The following is a 22291-nucleotide window of genomic DNA, read 5'->3' as shown; positions in this document are numbered from 1 at the left end:
TGAAATGATGTCTCAAGAACTTGTTCTACGACAGACTTATAAATGCATACGCATCGACCCTTTGAGCAATGAGTAACTTCGGGTGCAATTTAACTTAATTCACTTTACTATAAGGATGAGGATGAATACCATGTACTACTGATTTGCACACGCTATAACGAACGAATTAATGCAAAATGATATAAATATGTTTCTGCCTGTTATATTGTAAACCCTACTTATCAGTAATCATTTGACAATGATAACATTCTTCATAAACGTGCTGTGTTATACATAAGATATTCATGTCCGACACTCTCTCTGACTGTGTATACATACATACATACATACATACATACATACATACATACATACATACATACATACATACATACATACATACATACATACATACATACATACATACATACATACATACATACATACATACATTGTACATAAAAGTATTGGCAATGAACTTGCGAGACGATTATCATCAGGATGCGATGATGGCGATACGATACGTATCCCGATACTTTACAATTTCTAATAACAGAACATACATGATAGATAAAATGACTGAATCTTTATTTGTTATACATATTAACACGGATAAACTAGACAAAGTTTTACCAATATTTTATAACGATATGCGTTATTGAAAACTGGAAATATTACAGACTAACCGACTACTTTCCTCAATCTTAAACCTGCCAAGGGTCACATTGATAACGAGCATCGGACTTAATCCAGGACCACTATCTCTAAAGCTAACAGAACCAAGGTGCAGTACGTTTATCTGTCCTTACGGCTGTTTGTATTCCACGTTGGTCAAATCACGTGCGTGCCACATATACCTTCCTGGCATACTCGCGACTGGCCATCGATGCTTCGGTCCAACTAAATGACATAATCTCACGTTCACAATAACAACGTTATCGTAAGTTTTATCTGTAAACGCGATTATCTGCGATAGCTAGAATAGGTATATAATACGGATGACAGTTACAAATCAGGGGGTGGCTGTCTAGTAAATTCACTCGGGTATCGGGTTGTGTGGGTTGGTTGTGCCACTGGTACCTCTGCTGAGCAACTTGAAACTTCAGCTCGCTCTTAATAAGTGGCGGGGGACCGAAAGTGGCAATGGCGACATACCAACCCACAAACATGGCAACACCTGACGCGCAGGACCGAGACGACCCATCCACAGACAAGACAAGACTCCACCACAGAACCGGGCGGAACAGGATCCCACAAACCAATGCCCCAGGTACCAACACTACAGGTACTCCTCCAGTCACTATATATGGGGTCCCACTTCCTACACGGTCCATGTCGCAGTAAAGCACCGGTAGTTGACATGATGGACGACAAAGGCAGCGTCATGGCGGTCGTCATCATGGATCACAGAAGAAGATGACCAGAGGCAGAAGGCCAGACAACCCGGTCATCATCAAGATGTAAGCCGATAATCAACAATCAGGACATCATCGGTAACCCAACATTCATGTGAGTGAACCAACTTTCAAGATCAAGTCAACCTAGGCATACATCACGAATCATCTGCAAGTTTCTTCCGATGTGTGTGACAATATCTGTGAACTTTTGTGCTGACTCTCACCGTAAACTGTGTACGTAAACTTCTCAAGGACGTTCTTGTTTATGTGAGGTATGTTGTATGTTCTCCGGTCATTGTTTCCTTGTGTTCATATTTGTCATGTTTTCATATATAGAGTATGTATTGTAATCTATGTGATGTTATCAGACATACATCTTTATCTGATTAAGTTGTTGAAATCGGCTAGGTTCTTACTCTACGGTACGATCTGGTCACATCCTACGCCGTACACATGTACGCATTTAGTGCAGACCAACGTTATCTGCGGGATCCGAGTCTTCCCATACAAACCAGACTCCCGGTTTCAAGGATTTTTCTCATACTTTGTAGGTCTAGAACCGTCACTATAGATAATAGCTTTCCATAAGCTATTCAATACAATATGATTTCCTGCTTACATTTTCATGTCATCCTTTTCGAACATGTGAGCATCAAATATACAAGTATTCATTGTGAAAGATATGATATAGTCGTTCCCTGTCGAAACAGCTATTGTAAGAGTATACCTATGTTATGGAGACCCATTGCTTGTCATATTCACTGCGCTATTTAGTGGAAACTGTATGTCCAGTATGTATCGTATACTACTTCGTTTCGCCACCTTGAGTTTACTCTAAACCACGATACCGGCGGAAATAGGTATCTTCGGAGTCCCTGGCTCACAATATACGATTCGCAAAAATATCGTCGAGCCAAATTCACTTGAATGAATTTTTCATTATATGTCAGTATAGACTTTTGAAGTTGGTTAGGTTCATTTTCTTCATGCCCTTACTTCGTTTAGAGCAGATCACAACCTCTGCTAGCCTTGCCGAGTCTTGGCTCACAATATAAGACTCCCAACTTCAAGGATCTTGCTGTTGTCGTGAGAATGCTACATTCAGATGCAAACGAACAATTGTATACTCTCTCAGCTCACTGACGTGGTTTGTGAACAACAGTCACCCAAGGTAAGTGACCAGTACTACCCAGTTGAAAAGCTATTGCGTCAACGCATGCAACAGGGTAAACGTTACTATTTAGTCAAGTGGGTTGGTTACTCTGAACCCTCTTGGGAACCCTCTGCACATGTTACTGAAGAATCCAAGCGAATCTTTCACGAACGCTTCACCATGAAAGACAAGAGACGGAAACGCCCCTATAAATATCTCCAGATAAAGTAAATACCAGGGATTAAAGATGTGTCTTTCATACCTAAATTCAATTATGTCAACACCATCTAGATCATGCATAGTTCTCAAGTGCTAGAAATTGTCCTCAGCAATTTCACCCAAACCCTATATGCTGTTCTATTTGGTGTGATTAAGTAACTCAAAATGTCTTGTGTTTTGTTTTAGGAAAGAGGCACATCTCTAACCTCCTCTGTATCCTGATAGTCGTCATTTTCCAATATTGCTTTATCACTAGCCTTTAAGACTCCTTACTAGCACTTAGTTGCTTAATTTACATCTTGCACCTATTGTTGCCCTTGTATCCACCCTTTACGGACTAAGGTCAGTATGTACACACGTTCTCGTCAGCCACCATGGGTACGCGACACCAGTTGTTTCTGTACCACAATTTACCCATTACTCGAAATGTAGATATGAATGATGTTATTTTGTTTATACAAATTTCGGGACGAAGTATTAAAAGAACAGGGGGATACTATTAACACGGAAAAACTAGACAAAGTTTTACCAATATTTTATAACGATATGCGTTATTGAAAACTGGAAATATTACAGACTAACCGACTACGTTCCTCAATCTTAAACCTGCCAAGGGTCACATTGATAACGAGCATCGGACTTAATCCGGGATCAGTATCTCTAAAGCTAACAGAACCAAGGTGCAGTACGTTTATCTGTCCTTACGGCTGTTTGTATTCCACGTTGGTCAAATCACGTGCGTGCCACATATACCTTCCTGGCATACTCGCGACTGGCCATCGATGCTTCGGTCCAACTAAATGACATAATCTCACGTTCACAATAACAACGTTATCGTAAGTTTTATCTGTAAACGCGATTATCTGCGATAGCTAGAATAGGTATATAATACGGATGACAGTTACAAATCAGGGGGTGGCTGTCTAGTAAATTCACTCAGGTGTGTAACTTTACTTTCTTCAAGTTCGAGAAGTCTTTACCATTTCTATTGTGTGTTAACTTTAATCTTACTGGATATCTCTTTACTACTTGTTACCCTTGGCACATTTTTCAGGTTGATGTTGAACGCGATATGCTTTATTACATCATATCTTCTGTATTGTGTATTTCATACTGATCTTTGACACTACACTGTTATGTGACTATTATAGAATTTATAGAGTGTGTCGGATATTTTAACTGTTGTATTACGTTGTGAGTACTATGCTGTCTTGTGACTGCCACATAATGTAGATTGTATGAACGCCCACTGGGGTGATGTGTAGAATATTGAACTATTGTTGTGTACATTGGAATATGTTTCGTGATGAATGTAGTATGTGTCGTGTGTAACGAATCTACATGTACTTTGATATCTGATTGCATTGTGAACATGTTCTAATAATTAATTGTAAACCATTCTATTATTGACTGATTATGAAAACCATCCTGTGACTGCTGTGTATTAAACTCCTTGTTTATTTTACTCAGGTGTTGTGTTGTGTGTGGGTTGGTATAGTCAGACCTCTTGCCAAGCGAGCTAATTCCCCAAACACTCGCGTTTTAACATACAGCAGAACTTGTGTTACATTCCCACACACTTGAAAAGCTGTTCAGCTAATAAAGTTTCAGCATTTAATGCTTAATAACGTACAGTCAAACATATTCAGTATACCTTGATCTAATATAAGTATATTTGCAACTGAAGTTTCCCTTGGGAAGTTGTGTTTCTGCACCAATGCTTTCACAAACAATTCAAGGTATTATATCAGAATTCAGAATCACTGAAAAAACTCTTAAGTGTGCTTTCTAAATTTTATGTTCTCTTTGTTCTCTTTCTTAACAAAGCTAAGACATCGTTCAAATAGTAGCTAATAGTGCTATTTGTCAAACAACTATAGCATATTTCAAACACTTGAAGACAAGTATTCTTCAGTTCACAGTGTTTGAAAAATGTTCACACTCTTTCACTTATACGCCAACTCCTTTGTTCATGTAACAAAGATAGCAGACACAAACAAATTCCTTCAAGGTTTAATTTATTTTTAAAATTCAGGAGACTTTCAAAGAGACTCCCTTCCTATTCCTAATGCAATACTCCCTACAACTTTAAGTAGTATTTGAGTTGTATCGGGATATATCGTCTCTTGTGGCGATACATCGATGTGTCATGGACCCTCGCGATATAAATATCCTGATATATTGCCTAAATGTGTTTTGTATCGATGCACTCGTATCGCGTAGTTGACGATGCAAATATCGATACTATCGATGAATCGTTACACCACTAGTGTGTTGTATTTACACTGTCAAATGTAGAACTTTAGATATGCTGGGAAAGGCCTTTTATAAATAACATATGTCACTCCCCCTACCGTTTGTGAGTGAGTGAGTTATTATTTAACGTCACATCGGCAATATTTCAGCCATATCGTGACGAGAACATTCGATATTGAAATGAAATACATGTATGTTATAAAAACCTGCCAACGAAGGACAGTAAAACAACTAGAATATCACAGATATGTGTGTAAAACTAGTAAGTAAACTAAAATATGGTAGTTTTAAATGACAATACAATATAAATACGGGCTATAGATCGCCAACAACTGAAGGTACATCACCATACTAGGAACCATGGGGACTTACATTACTTTTGCTACCTGCATGGACCCTAGTTGGATTTACACCATCCCTTCAGCCATTGGCGACAGAAGAGAAATCTAGCCATAAATTAAAAGCACACATATTCTACGATTAAAAACCTGGTAAACTTAAATAGACTTTGAAAGTTTTGGGACTTACGTACCCCCTCAGGAGGCACCGTTTGTGACCCTTTTACACTATCCGATCGCCATGTGCTGTTTCAGTCGCTGCTGTGTCTAGAGAAAAGAATCCCAATAATCTAGCGGAGCTTGAAGTCTGAAGTTCAGAACCACGATGGACAGTGGTCAGCCCAGCCTGGACACGGTCCTAATTACCCTCGGGAGTAAAGGACGCTACCACACAGTACAGTTCTGTCTTCTCTGCTCCCTCATCGTTAGCTCCAACTTCAGCATAATGAACTTCATATTTGTCGGTAGGTCATGGTTGTTTGTTATTTTACACCGCATAAGCAATATCCCAGCTATATGGTGGCGGTCAATATGGGCCAGACAATCTAGGGATCAACTCATGATCAACATCATTTCATGAAAAATGTATATGTGCTATATTACAGACGGGAAGTGGGTTAGGTCAATAGTTCACACAAACATGTAGTTCTGGGAAAGTGAGTGAGTGAGTTGGGGTTTAGGGCGCTTTTAGCAATATTCCAGCAATATCATGACGGGGAGACATCTGGGGAATATCTGGGGAATAGAACCCGGGCCTTCGGCGTGACGAGCGAACGCTTAAACCACAAGGCTACCACACCGCCCCCATTTCTGGGAAAGGATTAACGGGACTATTTAATGTTTATTCGAATACATATTGTACAGGACGTCCGACTTGTTAAGCAGTATTAAGTGCAAATATATGTTTTAAAAATACTCATCCCAAACTTCCATCTCCAATATTCACATCCCTCACCTTCCAACGAATGAAACAAATGTTCATTCCCAGGAATAGACGGTGAGTTTGGTTTGTGTTACCGGACACTGTCTTCAGCTATTTGCTGAAGTCTTGAATAGGAGCGTTTGGGTGTTCTGTTCTCACTCACTCACTCAGTTCCAGCTTCAATATCTAATGCAAGTTTATGAAGTACTTACTTGTGTCATACAATTTTACTCGCGATGAGTGAGTGAACAAGGTTTTACCCCGCTTTTAGGAATATTCCAGCAATATCACGACATAATGGCTTACACATTGTACTTGTGTGTGGAATCGAACCGGGATCTTCAGCATGATGAGCGGACGATTTAACCATAAGGCCACCCCAACCGCCCCGAGGTACATGGGTTTTTTGTCAGGGGCGAATCCATGATTTAATACAGATGTTTTGAGTAGCTATTGTAACGGCGGGTATGGGAGTGTGTGTTAGTGTGTGTGTTTGTGTGGCTATGTGTGTGGCTGTGTCCAGTGATGGGGTAGGCATCCCCAGAAGATGTCCACCGCTTTGTTCATGATATCAACCAATGGTTTGTGTGGTCCAAACTCAATCTGAGTCACGGATATCTTGCAGCCAGAGACGTTCCCCATGAGTGTTCTCCACCATCGCTGTCCACTGCTATATACAGTGCTGAAAGGTACAGCAACGTAACCGCTGCATATATCAACGCTGTCAGCAATGATACAACCATCTACGAAGAATGTAGAATTATCTCCCCCTGGCAACTCTTCCGCCATGAGCCCATGTACAAATGGCTGGGTCTACAGCGAGCATAAAGACGCGTCCATTGTGTCCGAGGTGAGTTGATGTATCCTCAAATAATAACTGTGTAGTATCTCGTATGGCGACATCAGCATAAAGTCCATTTTATAAAGACCGCCATCATATAGCTAGAATATTTGTGAGTGAGTGAGTTTGGTTTTACGCAGCTTTTAGGAATATCACTGCGGGGTAAACCAGAAATGGGCTTCACACATTGTACCCATGTGGGGAATCGAACCGCGGTCTTCGGCGTGACGAGTCAAACCGAAACTTGAGTCTTATTAACCTGTCCAGACAATGACCTACTTTTCAGCCGATCCGAATTTTCTCGTGTGAAAGTAAAAGGAGACACCACAAACAACTATGGTTACACTGAAATCCAATTCCTTGTTTCATTAGAAAATGGTATTTGCAACTTTAACAACATCGTATTTCTATACTTTATGGCGAGGTGTAGGCAGCATGACCTTAACTAAGACGTCACAGACTGCCTGTTTGATGAGGTCGTAAAATGATTCACAATTCATCTGGCTCACTGGTTACACCTGTTATGTGTTCTTTGCGCTTATTCAGAGTAGTTTTGTAATGCACAGTGTGATGGATATAATATCAAGTCCGTACCAGACCGCCAAACCTTTCTAACTGCAGAGACTCGTTATGAGATTTCCACGATTTCCAGATTTCCGTTTGTCAGAGCACGCTGTACGACAGAGCACGCTGCACGACATGTTTGCAAGGATTAGAAGGAGCGTCGTGTTGCAATATACAAGTGGTTAGATGTATCAAATAATCCTAATTAATATTTATGTATCCAGTTGAATGAAATGGTCTCAAAATTCTGGACTGGTTATTGTACTAAGTTGCGCAATTGGATGGAACCCAGTCAGCAGGAAACGAGACTCTTGCGTAATCAATGTTTTGACTTGGAACGCTTTAACCACTAGGCCACACCGTCGCCCCGGGATATTTGTGAGTGCGGCGCTAAAAGACAAATAAACAAATAATCAAGTAAGGATAATGTATTCTCAAGGTAAAGTAATGTTTAGAATAAATGATGGATGAAATACCGTCTTTCTGTTCACTTTTCAGTGGGACCTAGTCTGCGGCAAGGAAGTGTTCTCTCGCCTTAGTCAATCTATTTTAATTGCGGGTCAAATTTTCGGAGGGGTTATCGTTACCAAGCTGGCTGACCAGTTTGGGAGGCGGATCCCACTGATAGTCAGTCTCATCATCTTGTCTGTAGTAAACCTAGCCCTGGCATTATCCACAGATATATATGTCTTCATTGTGCTGAGGCTTTTCACTGGATTTGCACAGATGGTAAGTTGATTTTTCATTTTGTGTCTTCAAATATGTAGAGTAAATATTTAGGTACATGTGATGCTGTACGCACGTAACAAACTAGGCGAACAGTTCTGTTCACATCCCAGCAGTGAATGGGTACCCGAAAGGATGTGATGGTATTGTGACGGTGCCGCAAAATTGTTATGGTTTAATATTCATAAAATGTCTCACCGCGGATTCTAAGCTATTTTTTTATTTTGAACCTCACCACGAATAGCTAGTATATCCTGATCCTGATAAGGGATATATTTATTTATTCAATCAGTCGTTTGTTCGTTCGTCCGTCCGTCCATCCGTCCGACCTTCCATTCATTCATTCATTCATTCATTCATTCATTTATTATACTTAATCTCTCATGCCCTAGAATAGTAACTCGAAACATTTTGTTCTTTTTAAGTTTAGAAGAATGATGAGAATAAGAGTATTTATATAGCGCTGACTTCCACCACTCAAAGGCAATGCTTAAAGCGCTGACAAGTCACATACCTACGTTAATTAGTTTAAGTCGATTTGTTGTTTAAAACAACGCTGTTTAACGGCCGCTGATGAATACTTGTAAGTCTGTTATTGCCAGTGTATAATCTCCGCAATGTTCTATATTGAAGGCGGTGTTGATGATCAGAACAACTATGGTTATGGAATTATATCCTACGGACAGTCGCCGACTAACGGGATCCATATACGTCACCGTGTGGATGATGTCGACGGTGATCCTGGCACCGATCGCATACTTTCTACGCCAGCAGTCATGGCGGATCCTGCAGTATACGTTGTTTGGAATAACGGCCATGTCCCTCTGCTTCGTGTGGTTTGTATATTTCAATTAGTCCCGTTAGGGCTGGTGGTGTGGCCTAGTGGTTAATAAAAGCGTTTACATGGGTTTGAATCCATAATTATGTACCATTTCCGGTTGTCCCCGCCTTACATTGCTTGAAAAATGCTTAAAGCGGTGTAAAATCAAAGTTACTCACTCACTTATCCTGTAGAAATCAATCCAATGTATTTGTGTCCTTTTTGAAACCATCCTCGGTTTTCCAGGGTTTGATACATCCTTCTTGTTATGATAAGTACCCTGGATCTATTCACAATCATAGTTTCGTTTCTAAAGTCGGCAGAACAGCTCCGACTCACTTATCACGTGACCCATGAAGATCCGGGATAGAATTTGTCTTCAGGAACCCACGTGTGTCGTAACGGGCGACTAAGGGGATCGGGTCCTCAGACGCGCGGTCTTGGCTCATCGTATCCCAGTTGCGCGGATCGATGTTCATGATGTCAGTCTCTCGAGTCATGACTCGATTATTAACAGACTGTATATATAGCTAGAATATTGCTGAGTGCGGCGTTGAAAAAAGCCCATCTTATGACGTTGTGTTTTCGTAGTTCCGACATAAAAGCATAAAAATCGGAAAATCTTCTCGTAAAGTATCAAGAATGGGGATCGCTGTTTACTAAGATGTTGACCACGGCTTTATAATTATTTTACGGATTAAAACCATGATTTTTATATTGTGAGGTGACTATAGAGATATGAAATTCCTTTGGACAACTATATACAACCACCTACTGAGTTGCACAGTTTGTAAACTGAGCGGGATGGTGGGGTAGCCTAGTGGTTAATGCGGTCGCTCGTCATGCTGAAGACCCGGGTTCGATTCCCAGGCGACATGGACATAGTATGCGCACGATTCACACGTATATACCCCTAGTAACGAAAATCTCTTGAAGTATAATTAATTCTTAAATGAATATTCATTTTAGCCTTTCAATCAATCGTTTTTTGCATCGCTATATATATTCATAATACTTGTGAACGATGAGTATATAGTTTTGATGTTCCCGATGCAAAATAACAATAGAGTGAGTGAGTGAGTTTGGTTTTACGCCGCATTTAGCAATATTCCTAGCAATATCACGGCGGGGAACACCAGAAATGGGCTTAACACATTGTACCCATGTGGGGAATCGAACCCGGGTCTTCGGCGTGACGAGCGAACGCCTTAACCACTAGGCTACCCTACCGCCCCAAAATAACAATAGAGACTTCTAGAATGGGTATGTAAGAAAAGCAAAGATAGAATCAACATCATTTATAGTTCAGGAATCATTATGTCACCATTGCAGAAGAGTTTAATGTTGTAAATAAAAGTAATTCCCTAAATTTCATTACAGGGTAATCGACGAATCATTACGGTGGCTCCATGTGAATGGAAAAAGGGCTGACCTTGTGAAAATACTTAAACGTGCTGCTAGGAAAAACCGGATTGACCTCACAGCGGTTCTTGAAAGATTGCACATGCCAAATATGGAAGTGGACGTAAATGGAGACGTATCACAGACGTCCTCGGAAAAGCTTCCTGCACAACAGTGTCAGAAAAATAATCCCGGAAGTCTTAACAATACAAATAACGCTATGTTCACATTCAAGGATGTTATATACAACAAACACTTAATGATCAACTTTGCCTTGCTGTCTTGGTTGTGGTGAGTGTATTTTCATGGGTGCACAACAGCAATATTAGTCGTATAATTTCTACCAAGACCAGACCAATTTTATTTCTTGTTTTACGGATCCGCAGGCCGTATTATTTCAAAAATAAGAATAAAAATAAAAATTAATTTGTCCCGCTCAAAAACTAAAATCCTAATGTTTTTAATTGGCAAAAAAATGTAAACTTACAAGAAATGTTTTAGATTGATTTTTGCCCAATGTCTTCATAAATTGCCGAAAGTAAAATACTTTTAGTGTTTAGAAGGAATATTACTTACTGGTGATTTTATTTTAATTTTTTTCCCCTCCTGCCTTTAGGTTTCCTGAGAACCAAAGTCTGTAAAACAAGAAATACAACTTGGCTGGCCTTAAATTGATTATCATGTATATATGGCCATTAATAACAATTGGCTATTAACAATTGCAGCTTCTATAAATAACTAAAGTGAGAAGTAACAGAATGTCCCGTGAATATCCGGGTTAGAATTGATCTTCAGTAACCTATATATGCTTGTCGTAAGAGGCGACTAACGGGATCAGGTGGTCAGACTCGCTGACTTGGTTGACACATGTCATCGTATCCCAATCGCGTAGATCGATGCTCATGCTGTATATCACTTTATTGTTTGGTCCAGACTCGATTATTTACAGACTGTAAACAATCAAACTGTCAAAAGAAACAGAATAAGAGTACAGCGATACCGTGTTGATACATATCACAGTGAAATACGAGTACACTGACACTGTCATCTCTGTGCCTTATCAAAATGAAAGTGTATATTGTGACGTATCGATTTCCAACCTGAAACAATTCTTCAACAACAACTTCACCCTTAAATCTACTTTTGCCAAAGAATTCGGTGTGAAAACAGCAAAACGAAAATATATTTTGCAAGGAACAATTGTATTATAAACTTACCTTGGTTTAACAATCAATACACTGGAAAGTATTTATATCAGCCATGCAGACTAAACCAGCAGTACGACATTCAGTGGCACCCTACAAAACAGTAGCAGTGACAATAATAGCAGTAGCAATAAAACCAACGATGACAATATTCACCAGGTCAAGCTTCCAAAATAGACCTTCGATGGATATATAGGATGAAATTCAGATCTTCCCACAAACGTGTTGTAATGCGTACTTATGCAGTCTTGAAAACAACTCTACAATGTTTCTTCTGAAGTTTTCTGTGCCATTCTGGAAGATTCTAGATTCCATTTGACTCCCAAACATCTAAATGTACTAGTAGCTTCTGATGTAGTTATAACTCCCATTACGTCCTTTACGCTTATCAATTGACAATAGATGCAAATGATATGAAATGGGAAGAATAAAATATTTCTGTCTAAGATGATTAGGAAGAGTCCTGTAAAACATTATTATTTACACAGGATGACGGCGACGTCAACGTACTTCAGCCTCTACTTGACGTCAAACACCCTCGCCAGTGACGTATACCTCAACTTTGTCCTCAACTCGGTGTCCGACTTTCCATCCGGGTTCCTCTTCTGGCTTCTCTCTGACAGGTAATACAATGTCTTAAAGATGGTGGAAGCTAGCGTGGCAGAGTTATATCCCTCTGCTGCTGTGTAAGGATCCGCTGGTGCTGATTGATGTTATAAAATAGATCAAAGTCAACGACCTTCGTCATGGGGAATTATATTTTAAACAAGCAAGCACCGGGAAATGTGTATTCAGTGCATTTGACTCAGGCACTAGTACTATTCTTATACTTTGTGGTACGGAAACACTCCTGGAAAATGACTTGCAGCAGAAGGGATTAAAACAGGGAATCATTAGTTTAATATCATTTTGTGAAGTGACTATTTTAAGATGAAATGCCTTTGGATAAATATATACACCCACCTACTGTGTCGCACACTTTGTAAATAGTCTGTCTCACAGTACCTGAACTGCATTATTTTCCTTTCCGCAAAGCCCTTTTAACGATGGTAAAACTGTAAATGAAGCAATTCTAAATTTAGACAGATTCCGAATCTCCCGACTCACTGAGGCTCCTTTTCAATTTTGATTGAATTCTTTGTTTCTATCAAAACTATCTATACTCAGAGGCTGTTTGTAAACTGAGCCTTCTAGCCAGTGACAGTCTTATATTGGTCTGAGGGGCGGCTTATGGCAAATCTGTAAGACACGTACATACATACACACCATGTACGAACTCGTTTAAGCGTTAGATGTACATCTCTTAAGCAATGTTTCCTTTGTACAAAACGACCTAAGGTGATCGTAAGTCCCATACCTAAACTTACACTTACGACGGCTATAGCGCAAAGGTTGTTTTGTTCCACAAGGGCTCCGTTTCGCAACGCAATTTAAGGTGGACTTAATTCCTACTTAAACACAGGCTTAGGGTGGGCGTTCTGCTGGGGACAGGAAACTGCATCAGTCTAAGCTTCTCTGTCAAACAGACTCGATGCTTTAACGTCAGCGTTGAACCAACCTCTCTCACTCACTCGATTATTTATATACCGCAGCCATTTAGCTGGAATATTGCTGAGTGAGGCGTAAACAACTCTCAATCAACGAATCACAGATGACAAGACAGCCTGGCCCCGATTTCTCGAAACAAACTTAAGTCTGAGTTTTGACTTAAGTTAGAGTTTTTACTCAAATTTGAGACAACGCAAGAAAATGCATTTCCTAGAATAAACTGAAAACAATATTAAGCTCAAACATAGTAGACAATTTGAGTTTGGTGGATATATTACTGAAGTTATTTGGGCTTTTTTGTTTTAAAAATGCACTTGAGTTAAAAACGCACCAATTTCAAATGGTCAAACTCAGTTTGAGATTTGGGTAAAAACTTAAGTTTGTTTCGAGAAATCGGGGCCAGGTCTGTCTCTCAGTCCCGGAAGAGCAGTATTTTACCTTCCATTCAACCCTATCTGCAAAGCTAAAACCCTAAATGAAGTAAGTCTAGATTCCTCAGGAATATCACTTCTCCTGGGGCTCCGGTGGGGTTTTAAGCGTTTCGTAAATACATGTTTGTTTCCATCAAAATTATATATATTAAGGGACTAAGCGTTCCTAGCCCACCTCAGGGGAGATAACCCCAGTGCTCGCTCAAATGACCTTGGTTTTGGACACACGCTGCAGCTGCAGATGGCCGGTCTGACATGTGACCAGACATGCATGCTAAACGTGCAGCATGGCTATTTACATCCCGCTGTGACACTGTTGTGTTATTGCTTATTTATTATGTTACTTTGTGACAGGTCAACAGGAGAGCAAACAAAGCCCGCATCAGTTTACGTTCATATAACAATACACCAGTAACAATATGGAAAGGGGAGGTTACCCTAATTCCTTTTTTCCTTACTTGACATGTCATCGTCTCCTTAAAGGGCAAGTGTACACGAAAATTAAAAGTAGTTTTATATCCAAACCCGTACATATATCAGAAGTAACTAATTTATTTTTTGCGTTATATCAATTCATATTTTCAACATTTACCGAGAGTTCTATGTCCTCAATAAACACACCATGGCTTATGTCCCTTGAAAATGACGTCATTGGTGCCCAAACGATAAACGAATGACGTCGTCAGACCTTATTAGACCCATTCCACGTGGTGCATGTATAGGCGTGGTTCTTGTGTCTCGATGCGCAGGCTACTGTTTTAATCCACCTGTTGCCTGGCCGTCAGCTGGCTATGTGATCAGTTCTACACTGTATTGACGTTGCAGTTTGAAAAAAACGTATACATTGTACTAAATGTGTTACCACGTCACCAAATTGTATAACATTGTAAACCAAAAGTCACTGTGTTCTTTAATCTGATTGTTTGAAAAACATGATCGAAAGGTATTCGATTCCCGGAAATTCGCTGCGTATATAGAGAATACTACACGAGGTCTCATAACCTACGAATTATACGAAACGAGTGTCCTTCCTATGGTATCTGACCGAGCGAAAGCCAAGTCAGAAACCATAGGAAGGTCACGAGTTTCGTATAATTCGTATGTTATGAGACCTAGTGTGGTATTTTATTTATTACCCACGTCTTACATGCTTTTAAATCGACAAAATAGCGTATTTGTGTTATTTTTATGGTTTCAAACCGAAACCGGTTTCATAAAGAGGTTGCGGAAGAATGTTGTTCTGTAGTACACTTTTTTGCATGACGTCACACTGTAATGACGTCACTACGCCTTGCTCGTCTGACCCCTTGGTAACCGACGTCACGATGCATGTCAGTTGTCATCGCCTCGTACAGCCACCTACATTAAAATACTCCGTAGCACCCCGTTTCATAGTTTGCAGTTACTTCACTCGGCTAACATCACTGGTGGAAACTTTGCGTTTATGTTTTTCGACGCATATAATGTCTCAGTTCGACTCCAAATTAAACAGCGATACGGTAACGTTCGCAATGTTTACTTCCCACAATGCATTTAAGTTGTAGAATGAATGCACACTCCGGCACAGCGATGACTTAACATAACATCACTGCCACAGGCTAATTTGCATATCACGTGACCAGACTTTTCTCTTGTTTGTAATCAAACGCGCATATTCATAATAAGAAGAGACTGGACTCACGAAAGCTTTTAGGCGCTCTCTTCATAATGTTTTACATTGTTACATATATATTCTTCCACAACTGCGACAGTTAGGTCTATGACAGTACATATTTAGATATCAAGCTGGCTGCATCGTTTGCTCTCCGTCGGCTTCGATGACAGCACGTGGAGCCGTACAACCTATGGAAACAAAGGATCGCTACGCAAATCGAAATAGTGTTACATGTTTTTGGATATTTTCTCAGTGAAACTAAACCATTCTATTAAAAAATGTTTAGTTAGATGTGTAGACTCGTCAACAATAAAAGAGTTAAGAAATATGTACATTATATTGAATGGACATTGCAAGATGTGACGAATCGTCACATTTTTCTGGCCTGTGGCAGAGGTACTATGCTGGTTTGCCGCATGGAACTCTGGGTAGGAGAGTGGAATGAATGAATTCACGTGTTTGTAATGAATGAAAAAGTAGTTCCGTCACAACGTGACCTAATTGAGAGGTCATCGGTTATACAATCAAATCGTTAGAATCTCAGGTCAAGTCGTTACGACACAGGTCAACGCGATACGACACTCGTGTGACGTACGAGATTAGTATGCAACTACCCATACGTTGACCACGTGGGTAATAATAATGCGTACAAACATCGCTCACAACCATTGTATAGTTACGTCGTCAGCTGTGATGACGTCATTCAAATCATATTGTGACGCAAAGTCCGAATGACGTCACAAATGAGCAGTTCCAAATGCTACCATTGGAGACAGCCGAAACGGCCGGCTGATGACATTTCACTGCCGTTCTCGTACTCGATGTCAATGAGAGCAGACACAAAAACGTGTGTGGACCTTTTGGTTTACTTGTGGGTTTACAATGTCGATAAACATCATGTGTTGGCCAATTTCCGGGTGTTATTGAGTATTCCAAATGAATTCCCGTGCTTCAAATACTCAATAACACCCGGAAATTGGTCCACACATGATGTTTATCTCCTAAATTCAACCTGAGTTGGTCGCCTTTTCAACAGCATCTTTTTTCACAAAAACTAAAACGTGCACTACATCTAGCTTGCCATTGGTGGATGTGCCGGCATTCTACGTTTGTTACTAAAATTCCTACAATATGTCCGTCCTCTTCCACCTTCACTTGATATCGATACCATATCCAAATACATCACGAAGATAAATGCAATTTGCACTTTTGAACTCGTTTTTCTATATCATCCGCTCATTGTAGATCAAATATACTGAAAATTACATGCATCGTAAATCTCGCCAGTTTTGACACATTACTAAATCACCATTCACTGCGTTTTGCGTAATTTATAGTTTGTCTTAATTCATATTTCAAATTTTACTGGGAGAATTGAATTTAAAAGAAAAAGACGTATCATTGTGATCAGCGGTAGTTTTGTTGTTGTATGATCAAATCACCAATGCTCGTTCTGAAACATTGTCGAACCGAGAATCGCTGAGAATGTTTTGGAAAATACGCAAAAGAATTTTCAGCCATATTACAGAGTGTTTATAAAATCACGACACATGTATGTCGGTTATGTTTCGCCCATAAAATCAATTGTATATAGTTCAACACCATCTTCCTGACATGAATCCCTGAATCCCTCATACAGTTTAAAATAAACTGACAAATGGACTTTGTCACCAATTCGAAGTGTTTCAGTGAAATCGAACGAAATATATCAGATGCCGCGCTGGGAAAGGACCACTTGTTTGAAATGTAAACAAAGCCAATCTCAGATTTTACACTGTGTATCCGTTCGCCTATAGCTACTTGTTGCATACACTTGCTCATTAGTTTTAGAACATGCATGGGAAAGGTATCGTAGCAAGCGATAGTTAAATAAAATAGGTGTATTCCAATGATTTTCTAGCTTCATCACAACATATTATAGTTTCTGAAAGCGTGACGCCATGACTGACGAAAACTCACGCACAACATAACGGTACCTCTCTTAATTTCTGACTATTTCCCTTGGTCATCATGAAAACAAAAAACCAAAAACAACAACCAGCAGACTGACAGAAGTTTCGGACTACTTACATGTCACATTTATGCATATGCGTTGCTTGAAACAACGAAAATGTCTTCGAAAACTCCGGCGTACTCGTGTCAGTGAACACGCCATTTTGAAAAAGTCGCTTCCCGATAGTGATGTCATACGGACGTCAACATTGTTATACATATTTGGTATTTTCATTGAGGTGAGGTTATGAATGAAAATACACACGATCAATCTGTCCTGCTGCTTACATTTTCTGTTCTTATGCTTCGTTCGAATTTTCACAAACTTAATTTCAGTGTTATTATCTTTTGATTTGGGACAAGACAGGAGACCAGTTTAAAACCAAGTGGCACCATTACGTCATAATCAAAGGGCGGTAAGGCCTGTTTAGCTCGGCAAACAAAGGCCTCATATTGGCATAACATTTCAGCACTTGTTTTGAGGGTTATACTTTCATTGTAAGAAAACTGAGTGTATATTTCAAACATTGGTATTAACTTATTAAAACAGTTCACTTTGATTCACATAGAAATAAATGTGATTTATTCGTGTTCACTTCCCCTTTACGTAATTAACCTATTGTTTTGTGTATATCTATTGAAACATTGTGAGTCTTTCACTTCGGCAGACTCGGCCGGAAGAAAACATTCACAATATTTTACCTGATGTCCGGAGTTGGTCTTCTGGTTTCCACACTAATAAAACTAGTTACAGGTAAGATCATAGAGTTGTCAGATTCAGTATACTACGGTTTTGACGAACTCAAAGGGGGCCAATAATTGTAGTTCGTTATTGCCGTAGTGCGTCATTTCGTCTAAAATATACAGCAAGTGTTCGGGACAATTAGAACCCAAACACTTCGTGATATCCGACAGTTCGTTATAACCATCTTCGGTATAAACGTAGTTTACTGTATGTTCAGGACAAGTAGTTTGTACTATTTTGAAAAGCTTGAAGCTGAAGCCACGCTAATAGTTACAAATTCGATCCCCATCATTCGTCGCTTTGGCAGATCAGCTGATTATGAGTTCGAATCAGGTGTGCGGGGCCTAGATTTCCGAAGCTCTCTCAGCGCTAAGATAGTCGTAGGTTAATGTTAATGTATGGCACTTACGAAAATCTTAGCGTTAAGAGAGCTTCGAAAATCTAGGCCCTGCACACCGTCCTCATCGGTTCATCATTATAATGGTAGCCGCGGACATTAAGCTGACATTGCTTGTTGTAAGTGAAATGCTTTGCAGTGTGGCGTTGCTCTCTTCATTCACTAATTTCTCTGTTATTAGACAAGGAGTGGTTATGTCTCTATCAATGTGATTTCAGCCAACGCATCCTGGCACATCTTGGCCACAGTGTTCGCCTTTGTGGGAAGAGTATTTATTGGTGCAACCTTTGTGTCCTTGCTTCTGTTTACCACTGAAGTCTATCCCACAAACGTGAGGTAAGTAAACAAGTACACAATATTGCTAGCTCTCCATCCGTGTAAGGTTGCTTTGCAACAGTTCTGCATCAGATCACTCCAAGTTCAGCATGACTGATAATTGAGAAACAACAAATTAGAAATGTGTATGAATGACTGATATAATGGATGAACAGAAAAATAAACCATACGTGGAGACTCGTATTAAATTGAAATGGGTAGTACAGGGTAGTTAATGTGTGCGAATACTATAATGGCGGGATCTAACCTGACGCATCCGCCCTGACCCTGCACGTGCGCGGGTCACGTGACCATAATTTCACGTGCCTACACCACGTATGCAGAATTTGCTGGGGATTAAAAAACCCAACCCGTCAACAATCCTTTAGCGTTTAGCACTTTTCATGCCACGCCTTCCAAATGCTGAACGTGGACGTGCGATTGGCATGCTCCATGTTGGTCAGTTACTGTGGCTGATGAACCTGCCGTGAGATGCAGTAGACGGACAATTCACAACCTGAGGACACGTGTGCACCAACCGGATATGACATCTGATCGTCCAAGGTCAGGAGGTCACGTGTGACGTCACATGCATGGTACAATCAAATTTGGCTACGTCATTTGCGTAATCGTTTAACTATTGCAACGCCAACCAGTAACACACTGTTTAGGTAACTGCCCAGACCATACCAGACCGCTTGCGTGCTGCCCATCTTCGTCCTTCAGCCGATTCTGTCACAACTAAACTGCAATGAACGTCTACACTGGGCACAACTGCACCAGACTGTCCTGCAGATGGCTAAATGTGCTTCAAAATGCAGGTATTAACGTCATGGAGTGGCTAACGGTATAACCTGACCTCAACTGAACACGTGCTTTGAGACGTCAACCCCAGCATGTTCAAGAGCTGGGCACCATGTTGGTACAGAAATGGCGCAGAGTGTGTTCACATTAGTAAGGCAGTCAATGAGACAACGTTGCCTCACTTTTGTGAATGAGAGAAGGGATCACTTTAGTGTAAGCGCATTACACCCATAAACCCGATTTATCCACGAGAAACACACTTTGTTCAATATGGGTATGTTTGGGACGCAAAGTAACACATGTGAATGTTCCTTTTTTTGTTTACAATACGTTGCCAGACAAAAGTCCCAATTGATCACTACAATGAGAGAATCCTCTTGATCTAATTTACTATTGTATCCGCCAGGAACATTGGGCTTGGAATAAATTCGACCACGGGGAGGATAGGATCTCTACTCGCCCCTTTTACGGCTATTCTGGTAGGTCATCGTTTTGTTCAATGGTTGAAGAGAGTAAATCAAACTCTGTGTTTACTGTTGTTTGTTTGTTTTTCGTCATCCGACGCATGTCACCAGGGCCCTTATACAAGTATCACTCATATGCTATTAAGTGAGTGAGTGAATGAGGGAGGAGAGTGAGTTTGGTTTAACGTGGCCTTCTGCAGTTCTTGAGTTAAAGGTTTGCTTTTCGTGGGAGCAGAGCAAACGTCCTTACAGGCGAGGGAGTATTGTTTTACGCCGCGCTTAGCAATATGCAAGCAGTATCATGGCAGGCGACACCAGGAATGGTCTTCACACAATGTACCCATGTGGGGAATCGAGTCCAGATCTTCGGCGCCGGTATTCTGGTGTTCACAAATCAAGAATTACTATTAGGGTTACTCTTGAATTCTAATCAAGTATCATCTGAATCTACTACATCCTGTTTCAGATGAAACACATGACCTGGCTACCCGGGGTGTTAATGTCCTCCTTCTGCTTCCTGTCCGCCCTCGCTGTAGTCCTCCTGCCAGAGACGAAGGGGACAGAGCTGCCAAACACGATACAGCAGGTCGAGGACATGTACAAGAGGAACAGAAACAAGTCCTCATCCGGCACTGAGCCGAACACGTCTGGTGAAAACGCTTCTAAGCAAACCAAGGAAACGTCTATATAAGATCCCTATCTGACACCGGTGAAAACGCATCTATGTAACCCAAGGGACCTGTATGGAAGATCCTGACTTGGATGCGTCTTTGCAAACCGTGGGGACATTACTCCTCCGACACTAAGCGGATACGCGAAACCATGGGGACATTACTCCTCCGACACTAAGCGGATACGCGAAACCATGGGGACATTACTCCTCCGACACTAAGCGGATACGCGAAACCATGGGGACATTACTCCTCCGTCACTAAGCAGGATACGCGAATCCATTGGGACAACTGCAGATGCAGGGGCAATTAGTAATGCTCACTTTAGCCTACAAGAGAAGGGCTACAAGAGAGGGCCTACAAGAGAGAGGCTACATTATATGTGTATATAAACATGTGAATATGAACAATAACTTATAACAGTGAACACAATAAATATGTCATGAATGAAACAGTCATACATCCGCAGACTGCTGGTTCATTTCTGTCCGACTGTGCGTTATCTTCCAATGTAGCAATTTAATTGTACACAACCTACAATTTGTGTTCTAACTAGTCATGGGAGTAGATCTCAAATTATAATCCAGTCTCAAAATACTATTTCTGTTTGTTTATACAAGAACTATGACATCATTGAAATTTGAATATGTGTTGTGCAGGGATGTGGTTATGCCGCTTCTTATTATTAACATGATCGACTTTCTATAACAGGGCGGTGGGGTAGCCTAGTGGTTAAAGCGTTGGCTCGTCACGCCGAGGAACCGGGTTCGAATCCCCACATGGGTACAATGTGTGAAGCTTATTTCTGCTGTCCCCCGCCGTGATATTGATAAAAACCCATACTCAATCACTCCTTCTATAACAATATGTCGTCATCCAAATAACAATGACACTCAAATGAAACACTTCCGGAAAACGCCTCACTAAGGATTAAAACGAGGAGTTTAGGTCATGTTTCGTTCATGTTGGCAAGTGACTCAAGAGACGACGAGTCTTTGAACAAACACAGACAACTTCATTCTAAGTTATAACACAATTTATGTATTGAGTAAACAAGCAACAGTTACATATCGAAGCGCTGTAATTCACAGTCTCTTATATGTGTCCATATCACATTTTTGACTTGACAGTAATCTTTAATCTCAGAACTAAGTCACGATTTTCACCAGAGTATTACAAATATGATCCTCTCACTACTCCGACTGTTCCAGTTTTCTGGATGAACATCTTTGCAGAATGTTTGATGTGTACTTGTCGGTGGATTGCGTCCGTACAGTATGCTCCTGTGTTCGAATTCAGTTGTCATTCACTCCAGGGGAAACGATGAGGAACAGTAAGCTTCTTTTAAGGCGCATCTTTTAAAAACGGTGTTGACAAGAAAGTGACATATATTGATGTGACAATAGTTTTCCAATCACAATACTTGTCTCTGAAAGGTATGGGATCCTA

General features: G+C 40.4%; 2 protein-coding genes across 5 annotated transcripts in view; one reads left to right on the top strand and one right to left on the bottom strand.

Moving 5' to 3' along the window:
• The window catches only part of LOC124270144 (solute carrier family 22 member 6-A-like), a 51444-nt gene extending 30132 nt beyond the window's left edge, over positions 1–21312 (top strand). For 3 of the 4 annotated variants that reach the window (XM_046705172.1, XM_046705171.1, XM_046705170.1), the window contains exons 2-11: positions 5598–5806; positions 6890–7114; positions 8168–8398; positions 9029–9231; positions 10596–10907; positions 12310–12444; positions 18115–18200; positions 18807–18924; positions 20114–20186; positions 20638–21312. In XM_046705172.1, the coding sequence (XP_046561128.1) occupies positions 6995–7114; positions 8168–8398; positions 9029–9231; positions 10596–10907; positions 12310–12444; positions 18115–18200; positions 18807–18924; positions 20114–20186; positions 20638–20862 (1503 nt within the window). In that variant the 5' untranslated portion in view covers positions 5598–5806; positions 6890–6994 and the 3' untranslated portion in view covers positions 20863–21312. The remainder of the gene's footprint in view (positions 1–5597; positions 5807–6889; positions 7115–8167; positions 8399–9028; positions 9232–10595; positions 10908–12309; positions 12445–18114; positions 18201–18806; positions 18925–20113; positions 20187–20637) is intronic. The other variant, XM_046705173.1, reaches the window with a different exon arrangement.
• The window catches only part of LOC124270146, a 42768-nt gene continuing 35743 nt past the window's right edge, over positions 15267–22291 (bottom strand). Inside the window, exon 14 of the mRNA XM_046705174.1 lies at positions 15267–15277. The gene's annotated coding sequence lies outside the window, so the exon portion shown is untranslated. The remainder of the gene's footprint in view (positions 15278–22291) is intronic.

This window comes from Haliotis rubra, unplaced genomic scaffold (assembly GCF_003918875.1).
Source record: "Haliotis rubra isolate DU_JTF1 unplaced genomic scaffold, ASM391887v1 Scf15, whole genome shotgun sequence".
In the NCBI taxonomy this organism is placed as follows: Eukaryota; Metazoa; Mollusca; class Gastropoda; order Lepetellida; family Haliotidae; genus Haliotis; species Haliotis rubra.
The sequence above is the reverse complement of the archived record's forward strand: the minus strand, read 5'-3'. Positions and strand labels throughout refer to the sequence as shown.